This window comes from Nerophis lumbriciformis, linkage group LG19 (genome assembly GCF_033978685.3).
Source record: "Nerophis lumbriciformis linkage group LG19, RoL_Nlum_v2.1, whole genome shotgun sequence".
In the NCBI taxonomy this organism is placed as follows: domain Eukaryota; kingdom Metazoa; phylum Chordata; class Actinopteri; order Syngnathiformes; family Syngnathidae; genus Nerophis; species Nerophis lumbriciformis.
This window is the reverse complement of record NC_084566.2, coordinates 28744125-28756190: the sequence shown is the minus strand read 5'-3', so window position 1 is coordinate 28756190 and position 12066 is coordinate 28744125. Positions and strand designations below refer to the sequence as shown.

Below are 12066 nucleotides of genomic sequence, written 5' to 3'. Positions count from 1 at the left end.
ATGCATATAGTAACTCAACTGTAAGTACAACCACATATTGTTTTCAAGATGAGTTTTGTCTAATGTGTTGAAACAGATCACAATAGAAAACATGTTCCCCCTCCTCATTAGACCTTCCTCCATGATCCGACTAGTGCTTTTATTTGTTTTTCCACATGCAATCAATACATTCATTTCACATGAGACAAAGTTACACTTTGCTGCCAAAGTGAGCACCGGCTCTGTTTTAATTGCTCAAGAGCGAGTTTGTCCGGCAGCCTGGTCTTGACGTAATACGGAAGCGGTAAAACTCACCTTGCAGGCAAGTATGTCCTTTCATCCACGGCCACACCTTAGCAGAGCATCGTTTGGTTTCTGCGTATTTAAGGCCCGCGCCAGCTTTCCGCGCTCACTTGTCATCGGGGGAACATCTTTTAAGATCCTGGAAAAAGCTCAGGTAAGCCTCAACAATTTTCAACCAAAAAAACATTGATAACTTTATTATCTTGTAAGCTTATAATGGATTATTATTATGTATTATGATGTATTTTGTAATTAAAACAGAAACTTCTTTTGATTGGACTGGGGTACAGATATGTATTGTCCTTTCGGTTTAATACATACACTAAAACCTATCTAATAAGGCAAGACATATGCTAAACTACAGCTTGGTCTTCAGTCCTTTTGTTTATTTGTTTTTCAGTGCCACCCTTAAAGGTCTGATATGTGGTCATAATTGAACTTCTACAGGCCAATTATTAATGAGTCGCCACAAAATGTTCATGATAAAGACATATTGGGGAATTGTTGTGATCATAATAATCAGGGTTTTCTCGGCAGTTGAATTCGGACATGTTGCAGCCGCCAATGATGCAAACCCTGATCCTGCTGGTGGCCGCCTGCCTGGCCTCGGTTCTTCCGACAGCGCGGGGAACTTCGCACCTGATGTTCAACGCCAGCCTGCCGGTTGGTTAGGTTCTCTTCTTGCTTCACCGAACGCGATGTGTCAAAGTAGTTTCGCGGATACACATACAGTAGAGTCCATTTCTTTTTAGTTGTTTCCTTTCCAAGCACTGGCTGTGTAAAAGTCAGTTCATCCTCGACATTTTAAGCTAAAATTTTTCACTTATCTGTCATTGGGAGAGGCAACGTACTTTTTAGTACTTTTTTCTTTTTTTTAACTTTTCAAAACATGTGTAACCCAGGCTTGAAAAACACCCTATGCCTGGAGTTGAAATAATTCAGTGAATTATTAATTATTAATCACCAATCGTGTATCTCAAATGCTTTGGCTTACAATGTGATTGTTTTCAAAATAAGAAATATTAAAAAAAAATATATAGTTCTTTTTTTCAATTGTTCAAAAATATATGAACTGTTTCTTTAAATACAAAAAAAAAAAAAATACAATTCAAATGCACCTTTTAAGTTCGCAATTAAATGAGGTAGATTAATTGCACAAAATGCGCATTAATGTTCAAAAGGGACTTTTGTGGAGCATGCACACAAGGTTAAAACGTGCTAAATATCTGTTTAAATATCAATTGTTCACTGGTCGCTGTACATATTCAACCAAGTCAGACCTGCACTGTTTCAATGTCCATTTCTCAGATGATATAATTGTTGATGACTGAAGTGCTGATATCAACCAAACATAACCCCTTGCTCCACATCCCACCCCCCGGATTGTAAATAATGTAAATAATTCAATGTATATACCGTATTTTTCGGAGTATAAGTCGCACCGGCCGAAAATGCATAATAAATAAGGGGAAAAAAACATATATAAGTTGCATTTTGGGGGGAAATTTATTTGATAAAACCCAACACCAAGAATAGACATTTGAAAGGCAATCTAAAATAAATAAAGAATAGTGAACAACAGGCTGTTAAGTGTACGTTATACGACGCATAAATAACCAACTGAGAACGTGCCTGGTATGTTAACGTAACATATTATGGTAAGAGTCATTCAAATAACTATAACATATAGAACATGCTATACGTTTACCAAACAATCTGTCTCTCCTAATCACTAAATCCCATGAAATCTTATACGTCTAGTCTCTTCCGTGAATGAGCTAAATAATATTATTTGATATTTTACGGTAATGTGTTGACAATTTCACACATAAGTCGCTCCTGAGTATAAGTCGCACCCCCGGCCAAACTATGAAAAAAAACTGCGACTTATAGTCCGAAAAATACGGTACTCCGATGATTAACTTGTGTGATGACTGTGCTATGCTGATAGTATATATTTGTACCATGAATTGATTAACGTGGACCCCGACTTAAACAAGTTGAAAAACTTATTGGGGTGTTACCATTTAGTGGTCAATTGTACGGAATATGTACTGTACTGTGCAATCTACTAAAAAAAAAAGTCTCAATCAATCGATCAATCTCTCCCTTGCTAGCACAGGTGAGAGATGCACTAAAAATGACCCCTTCAATCACTAAACCAAAAGTGATCAGTTGTCTATTACGTCAGTAAAACAAAACTAATCACAGCGTTCCCAGCATGTGCTGTACACATGAACAAAATAAATATCACCAACAATTATGGCTCAAATAAAACGCTAGGATCCTTCTGATACTAGTCCAGTTCGATATTTACACCATTGACTAGTACTACTCACCGGTTTCCTCTATTACCTATCCATGTCGCCACGACCTCACGTTCCCTAAGATCCTCTTCATCCATACATCCCACTGTCCCTATATTTAAACTGTCCACCATGGGTGCCCGAGCTTTCAGCCGCTCTGCCCCACATCTTTGGAACTCTTTACCACCAGACCTTCGCAACTTAGATTCAATATCCCTCTTCAAATCAAGACTCAAAACACACCTACTCCTGACTGCTTATTCATTGTAATCATCTTTTCTTTTCTCTTTGTTGTTGTTGTTGTTGTTGTTTGTTATTCAATTTGATTTTATTGTTGTCATTTTGTACGGTGTCATTTAGTGCCCAGAAAGGCGCCTTATAAATAAAATGTATTATTATTATTATTACTAGTTCGTAACTAGGGTTACACATGACACAGATCAGCCAAATGTGATCAGGGTCGTTAACAAAACGCAGTTTAAAGGGGAACATTATCACCAGACCTATGTAAGCGTCAATATATACCTTGATGTTGCAGAAAAAAGACCATATATTTTTTTAACCGATTTCCGAACTCTAAATGGGTGAATTTTGGCAAATTAAACACCTTTCTATTATTCGCTCTCGGAGCGATGACGTCACATCGGGAAGCAATCCGCCATTTTCTCAAACACTGAGTCAAATCAGCTCTGTTATTTTCCGTTTTTTCGACTGTTTTCCGTACCTTGGAGACATCATGCCTCGTCGGTGTGTTGTCGGAGGGTGAAACAACACGAACAGGGACGGATTCAAGTTGCACCAGTGGCCCAAAGATGCGAAAGTGGCAAGAAATTGGACGTTTGTTCCGCACACTTTACCGATGAAAGCTATGCTACGACAGAGATGGCAAGAATGTGTGGATATCCTGCGACACTCAAAGCAGATGCATTTCCAACGATAAAGTCAAAGAAATCTGCCGCCAGACCCCCATTGAATCTGCCGAAGTGTGTGAGCAATTCAGGGACAAAGGACCTCGGTAGCACGGCAAGCAATGGCGGCAGTTTGTTCCCGCAGACGAGCGAGCTAAACCCCCTGGATGTCTTGGCTCACACCGTCCCTTATGCCACCGAAGATGATCAAGAGAAGAATATCGACCCTAGCTTCCCTGGCCTGCTGACATCAACTCCAAAACTGGACAGATCAGCTTTCAGGAAAAGAGAGCGGATGAGGGTATGTCTACAGAATATATTAATTGATGAAAATTGGGCTGTCTGCACTCTCAAAGTGCATGTTGTTGCCAAATGTATTTCATATGTTGTAAAGCTAGTTCATAGATGTTAGTTTCCTTTAATGCCAAACAAACACATACCAATCGTTGGTTAGAAGGCGATCGCCGAATTCGTCCTCGCTTTCTCCCGTTTCGCTGGCTGTCGTGTCGTTTTCGTCGGTTTCGCTTGCATACGGTTCAAACCGATATGGCTCAATAGCTTCAGTTTCTACTTCAATTTCGTTTTCGCTACCTGCCTCCACACTACAACCGTTTCAATACATGCGTAATCTGTTGAATCGCTTAAGCCGCTGAAATCCGAGTCTGAATCCGAGCTAATGTCGCTATAGCTTGCTGTTCTTTCCGCCATGTTTGTTTGTATTCATATGTGACGTCACAGGAAATGTATATAACGATGGTTAAAATCAGGCACTTTGAAGCTTTTTTTAGGGATATTACGTGATGGGTAACATTTTGAAAAAAACTTACTGGGAACTGATTTTTAATGGTTTTAACCCTTCTGAAATTGTGATAATGTTCCCCTTTAAGTTAATGTCACCAGCCGTCCATTCACAGTGCGGTCTTCCCCTAGGTCTCTGTCACCGATGCGGGCTGCGGAGAATCCGTCCTGTGCCTGAGGACACCAAACGACTGTGTCCCTGAAACCGATCCATCGTGTCTGTTTGTGTTTTTGAACGCCACCTCAATGGACTCCGACAGCTTCGACCTGTTCGTCGGCCTCAGAGGATCCTCCGCCGGAAACATCGCCTTGGGACTCACCAATAATGCATCAGAGGTGAGACACATTTCAACACACTTTGGTGTGCCTCAAGCATACGCCATGTTGCCGGTGGAATGAGGACAAGGTAGCTATATGGACCGTATGAAAGCAGCACGTTCTGATGGACTCTCTCTTCATCTCTTCACAGGGTATCTCCCAGCTTTTTGTGTGTGGAAACGGCAACGACAGCGAGTTCTTCTTCGCCACACGAGACCGAAACAACGAAGATGGAGTACTCACGCCAAATGAGAGGGTGAGGCTTCAACTTGACTCAAATGCCCCCTTTTTGTAGTGACACTTCGTGAATTATCGATGCCTGCTAAGTCAAATTATCTTTTAAAATGGACTCACAAAACCGCTCCTTCCATGCACATGTTATTCATCGGGGCTGAGCGCATGGCCTCAATTAGCATAATGAGTCATTATCACCTCTCAAACCTGTTTACTGTGCAAACTGAAGCAATACTTGGCAAGTGAAAAAGAAAGCCGTCTTGAGGACTGCTGCAGTTGACGTCATGTTGTTCTTTGGGGAAAAGGTCAACGCTAACATTATTTCTTGCGTGTTCGGACGGAGTGGAGACCCTCTTCGCTTTGTTCTAAAAAGAGGGCTGTCAAACGTACAGGTTTTACCCGGCCCGCGGGATGAGTTTGCTAAGTATAAAAATGAACCGAAATTTTCCAATGAAAGAAACCGCTGTTCTAAATGTGTCCACTAGATGTCGCGATAGCAATTCTTTGGAGATGATGCTACATATGTAAACAAAAAAATAAACCACATGAAAATGAGCTAACTACATAAATAACATCCTGTAATTCGATTTTGATAGTATTTTTTAATCTTGATAGATTGAAAATGAACACCAATGAGTGGACTGATGAACATTATCACGTAATTTATTCAGAAAGTATAAATAACGACAAATAAAGGTAGAATACTATTAACCGCGAATAATCTCCCTTTTATTTATCAGTATTATTTTATTCTATTTTTATTTTATTATATATTATTATTTAATTTTTATTTTTATTTTATTATTATTATTATATATTTTTTTATATATATCTGTCTGTCTCTGGCCTCGTATGTGTGTGTGTGTGTGTGTGTGTGTGTGTGTGTGTGAGAATGTGTCTGTCTTTGTCGTCTTACTTGTTATATAATTGTGCCATTTGTCCCTCGTTAGTGGGACCTGAGTGGGGTGGGAGGGTGGGTGGGTGGTTTGGGTTTTAAGGGAAAGGGTGTGAATCATTTACTGACTTTAAAATTGTACTGTTTCGACTTGCACTTTTTTCTGTCTATTTGAAAATGCCAATAAAAAAAGTTGGGAAAAAAAAAAAGAATACTATTAACCGCAACATGTAAGTGTTAAAAAAGAAAATCCAACATTATTATAATTTGTACATTTTCAGAATGTGCTTGTTCTATTTTTTTCAAACAAAGAAAACAATCTGAAGTTGTCTTTATTTTTAAGTTATCGTGCCGTGATTTTACCGGTCCAGCACCACTTGGGAGTAGATTTTCCTCCATGTGGCCCCCCCGATCTTAAATGAGTTTGACACCCCTCTTTTAACACATTGGTTAGTTTTATCCCAACAACTTACTTACTTAGACTTAGTTCAATCAATCAATCAATCAATGTTTATTCATATAGCCCTAAATCACAAGTGTCTCAAAGGGCTGCACAAGCCACAACGACATCCTCGGTACAAAGCCCACATAAGGGCAAGGAAAAACTCACCCCAGTGGGACGTAGATGTGAATGACTATGAGAAACCTTGGAGAGGACCGCATATGTGGGTAACCACCCCCCTCTAGGGGAGACCGAATGCAATGGATGTCGAGTGGGTCTGACATAATATTGTGAGAGTCCAGTCCATAGTGGATCCAACATAATAGTAAGAGTCCAGTCCATAGTGGGTCCCGCCTTTAAATAGACCTTTTAGACCAGTTGATCTGCTGCTTTTCTGCATTTCCCACTCCTGTTGGAACATTGGGCGACGAGTCCCCTCCATTTGTTCTGATCACTGGCGACCCTTCTTGCTCCATGCCAGCTGACTCCCATCTCTCTCAGGTCTTCTTTGGCTGTCCTCTCTTCCTCTTTCCCCCTTCTGGCACCCACTCCATTGCCACACATCTCTTGGCAGTGGTGTACGTGTCCAGCCCATACTTGCATACCCTCCCCAATTTTCCGGGAGACTCCCGAAATTCAGCGCCTCTCCCGAAAAACTCCCGGGACAAATATCCTCCCGAAAATCTGCCGATTTTCAGCCGGAGCTGGAGGCCACGCCCCCTCCAGCTCCATGCGGACCTGAGTGAAGACTGCCTTTTTTCACGTCCGCTTTCCCACGATATAAACAGCGTGCCTGCCCAATCACGTTATTCCATACGAGGCGTCCGGCATACCGCCGATGAGCATGGTGCAGATGGAGAAGATCTTCTCGGCGTCTTGGCGCACACGTTGCCAAAGCCGACGCTGGTCAGGCTGCTGAGGGTGAAGTAGAGGGCGGCGATGTACGAGCTGCGCACTGACGGGCCGCCGACCTTGTTGTTGACGTAGGGTATCTCCAGGCGTTTGCCCAGCTCATGGAGCCATCCTCGGGGAAGAGACGGGAGAACAACAGGATGACAAGAACTAAATCATCCAGACTAGAGATAAATTGTATTATGTTTATCTTACCAAAATGTAAATATTTTTCTTAAAAAAAAAATAAGTAAAAAAATAAATACATTTTTACTATATTTTGCTAAAAACATCAAAATTAATTGTATTTTTATTTGTATCTTTTCTGAGTCCTTATTACATCCAGCCATAGAATTATACATTAAAATAAACATGTTTGAAATAAATAATTTTAAATAATCATAATAATTCATTTAAAACGACCATATTTAATTATTAAAATAATTGCTTGTTTATCAACAACTTCAACATTTTATTCATTACATTTTGATAAATTGTATTATTATGTTTATCTTACCTAAAAATAAATATTTTTCTTAATAAAAAAAAAAAAACCCTAAATAAATTTTTACTATATTTTGCTAAAAACATCAAAATTAATTGTATTTTTATTTGTATTTTTTCCGACTCCTTATTACATCCAGCCATAGAATTATACATTAAAATAAACATATTTGAAATAAATAATTTAAAATGACCATATTTAATTATTAAAATAATTGCTTGTTTATCAACAACATTAGCATGTTATTCATTACATTTTGATAAATTGTATTATTATGTTTATCTTACCTAAAAATAAATATTTTTCTAAAAAAAAATAAATAAATAAAAAATACATTTTTACTATATTTTGCTAAAAACATCAAAATGAATTGTATTTTTATTTGTATTTTTTCTGACTCCTTATTACATCCAGCCATAGAATTATACATCAAAATAAACATATTTGAAATAAATAATTTTAAATGACCATAATAATTCATTTAAAATGACCATATTTAATTATTAAAATAATTGCTTGTTTATCAACAACTTTAGCATTTTATTCATTACATTTTGAAGCTCGCAGAAGCCAAGTTATGTTATATTCCTTAAGATTTATTTATGCAAGTTTGAAGTATCAATTATCCAAACACAGTTTTGTTTGCATATTTTCAGGATGTGTATATATATATATATATATATATATATGTGTATATATATATATATATATATATATATATATATATATATATATATATGAAATACTTGACTTGACTTGGTGAATTCTAGCTGTAAATATTCTCCTCCCCTCTTAACCACGCCCCCGACCACGCCCCCCACCTCCCGAAATCGGAGGTCTCAAGGTTGGCAAGTATGGTCCGGCCATTCTCCTTCTCATGTCTGAGACTATGTCAGACAATGGTGCTACCCCTTCCCTTCTCATCACCTCTTCATTGGTGATGTGGTCTCTCCATGAGATCCTCAAGATGTATCTGAGGCCTCGTCGGTGGAAGACATCCAGCTTGTTAGTACCTTGATGTCTTCATCCGCGTCTCACAGGCATAGGTCACTGTAGGGATGACCACTGACATATAGAGCCGCAGCTTTGTGGACGTACTGATAGATTTTGATGACCGTTGGAAGACTCCTGCAGCTTTTCCGATTCTGGTCTGAACATCCTTTTCCGCGTCCCGTCTTACCCCGACATTGTGACCGGGGTAAGACGGGGTTGCATCCCAACAACACTTTAATATAATCGGCGGTCACTCGAACGAGTATGACGATCCTCCTGGTAGGGGTGTATCCCTTTATGGAGGATGCTTGTGCGGGACTTAGTTTGACGTGGGTAGACTGGTGCACAGACAGTCACCACACGATCCTTGACAGAATCGGGTCAGGGTCCAGTGACATGGAGTCCAAGACGACTGGGGACCCTTTTCTGCTGCAGCCTTCTTCCGCCATCGCGGCCGTTGTGGTAGTTCTTAAATCTACCGTCTTCCGCCTGCACCGCCGTTGAGGTCTTCACCGTATCCCTGGCTAGGGGGCAGTCAGGTACTAGGCCTTTGCCAAGGGCCACCTGGGGTAACAGTAGTAAAGGGGTTAACCTCCTAGTGCCCCAAGACCCCATAGAGGAGCCTCCACTGCCGTCATGCCCAGGACACACACTTTAATGTAATTGCCTTTATTCAAGGTACCAAGCTAAATCGTCGACGATGGCCATTCCACGGTTGCTAACAAGTTGACTCACCGGAAAACACTGCGTTTCTGCGGACAATTGCACCTCAACGTCCGACAAACGTTGGAAAGGACAGTTAGGACAGTAATGCAGACACATAACCCAGGAGCCTCAGAGCAGAAATAAGCAATGACTTTCTTACATGACAAATAAAGGTGTATAAAAAAGCAACAGCAGTACTTCAAACATCTTAAAAAACAAGAAACTATTAAAAAAAACCTGATAAAAATAAATAAATAAACCCACAATGTTTGTGGATTCTATTATTGATCCTTTGAAGCGTCGCTACAACAGTATGAAGTTAACGTGATCATCCTAACCTTCCTTCCCTAGAACACGACAGAGATTCGGGGTAACACGACTGACTCCCTGATCGAATGTAACTTCGTCATTCCAAACGTCAACACCACCACCAAAGGGGAGATGTTGGACGGAACCACCGCCGTTGTCCTCCTGGGAAATGGAACAGCCACCAATTCAAGTAGGTGTTCCCCAGCCCTCAGGCTGTGTGTGTGTGTGTGAGTGTGTGTGTGTGTTGGTTTCTTGCTTACCACTACCGGCCCGCCATATCATTTTATGTTGAAAGCCTGCAAATAAAATGCGTCAATAAAGCACAGGTACTTTATCTTTTCTGAATAATATACATTTGTTCTTTCCATTTTGACAGAAAAACTATATTTTTGTATTCAATATTATCTAACGATGTTATACAATAAGACATGTTTTCCTATCACTTAAATAAATACTAAAATATCTGCTTGACTTCTGTCTGAATCTGTAATAATCATATTGTTCATGTTAATAATCTAAGGGTTGTTACGTTTGTATGAATTTAGGTTGGAAAGTAGTATTTGAAAATAATAAACCGTTAGTTTCGTGTTTTCTATTAAAGTAACAAATATAAATTACAAACTTTTTTTGTTAAAATAAAAATCTGATTGACTTCTGTCAAAGCAAGTTATCAATAATATATATAATAATTGATAACTTGCTTTGACAGAAGTCAATCAGATTTTTATTTTAACAAAAAAAGTTTGTAATTTATATTTGTTACTTTAATAGGAAACACGAAACTAACGGTTTATTATTTTTAAAATATAAATTACAAACTTTTTTTGTTAAAATAAAAATCTGATTGACTTCTGTCAAAGCAAGTTATCAATAATATATATAATAATTGATAACGTGCTTTGACAGAAGTCAATCAGATTTTTATTTTAACAAAAAAAGTTTGTAATTTATATTTGTTACTTTAATAGGAAACACGAAACTAACGGTTTATTATTTTCAAATTCTACTTTCCAACCTAAATTCATACAAATGTAACCACCCTTAGATTATTAACATGAACAATATGATTATTGTACTATGTAAAAATGGCCTCTGAGTTGCCAGAACTTTACCGTTTAAAAAAAAAAAGAAGCTGTACTGTTTTTCTATTCAAACACAACAAAAACAACCATCGATTTTATGATTTTCAAAAAAGATTTTCAGTCGCCAGAATTTTACAGTTAAAACAGTGCTACTGTTCTATTTACCGTAAGAAAAACAACAACTATAGATTCTACGGTAAAAAACTGGCCTCCCCGTAGCCAAAATGTTCCTGTAAAAAAACAAAACGGTGGTACTATTTTTCCATTTAAAGTGATATGCTTTTTAAAAAAAACACATTCTACGATAAAATTCTAGTGACTGAGCTGCCAGTCAACACATTTTACAATATACAATAAAAAGATGAATAGGCAATTGTGTAATAATATCATGAGGTGAATACTGATGTATTTATATTCATTTATTACTCACTGTTACAAGCGGCCCTCATACCTGTTAAGTGGCCCTCGATGAAAACGAGTTTGACACCTCTGTCGTAGATCGACAGATACACACAAGGCACAAGGAAATGTAGAAAAAGATTAGACCAGATAGGCAACGAACTCTAACAAAGACACATACCGTATTTTTCGGACTATAAGTCGCAGTTTTTTTTCATAGTTTGGCCGGGCTCCAGTGCGATTTACATATGTTTTTTTTCCTTCTTTATTATGCATTTTCGGCAGGTGCGACTTATACTCCGGTGCGACTTATACTCCGAAAAATCCGGTACATTATTTTACATTTAGCAGTCTCGAGAGCTGATTAATCAGATCTTCTTGTAATCTACATTCACCATCTCTGTGCGAAGTTTGCAAGTTCTTCCTTTGCCTACCTGGGTTTTCTGCGGGTACTCCAGCTTTTCTCCCACATCCTAAACACGTGTATGTTAGTTTAAATGGGTATAATTGAAAAAATGCTTGGTTGTCTATATGTATCCAGTGATTGATTTGCTACAAGTCCAGGGTCTACCCCTCCCCTTGTCCCCAAAGTCAACCTGGTAGTTGACCTAATGAAGACAAGTGCCATTAAAACAACCAAAAGGATTGACGAATAAACAGTCTAACTTGTGCTTTCATTCTCCAGGCATGGTCAATGACTTTACCATCGTTATGAACTTTGGCCGGGTGAATCTCACCAGAGCGGACGGTAACATCACTATGGAGACCCTAGACATCAACCGGGAAGGCTGTGGCATGACAAAAATATGCCTGGAGTCTCCGGACGACTGTGATCCTCAAATGGACGACGCTTGTCTGTTTACGTCTGTGGCTTCCCAAACACAGGGCATGGGGCCTGACTTCAACCTGTTTGTGGAACTCTCCGGAATTGGAGGATACATCGCCATAGGACTCACCGGGAATATATCTGTGGTGAGGCAGACTTGGCGCCTTTCAAAA

The 12066-nt window shown here is 39.0% G+C and overlaps 1 protein-coding gene across 1 annotated transcript in view; it reads left to right on the top strand.

The window, feature by feature from the left end:
- Positions 1–351: 351 nt before the first annotated feature.
- LOC133618561 (uncharacterized) overlaps positions 352–12066 on the top strand; it is a 20609-nt gene continuing 8894 nt past the window's right edge. Inside the window, exons 1-6 of the mRNA XM_061979040.1 lie at positions 352–436; positions 820–945; positions 4427–4630; positions 4764–4868; positions 9629–9776; positions 11753–12039. Coding sequence (XP_061835024.1) covers positions 832–945; positions 4427–4630; positions 4764–4868; positions 9629–9776; positions 11753–12039 — 858 coding nt within the window. The 5' untranslated portion in view covers positions 352–436; positions 820–831. The remainder of the gene's footprint in view (positions 437–819; positions 946–4426; positions 4631–4763; positions 4869–9628; positions 9777–11752; positions 12040–12066) is intronic.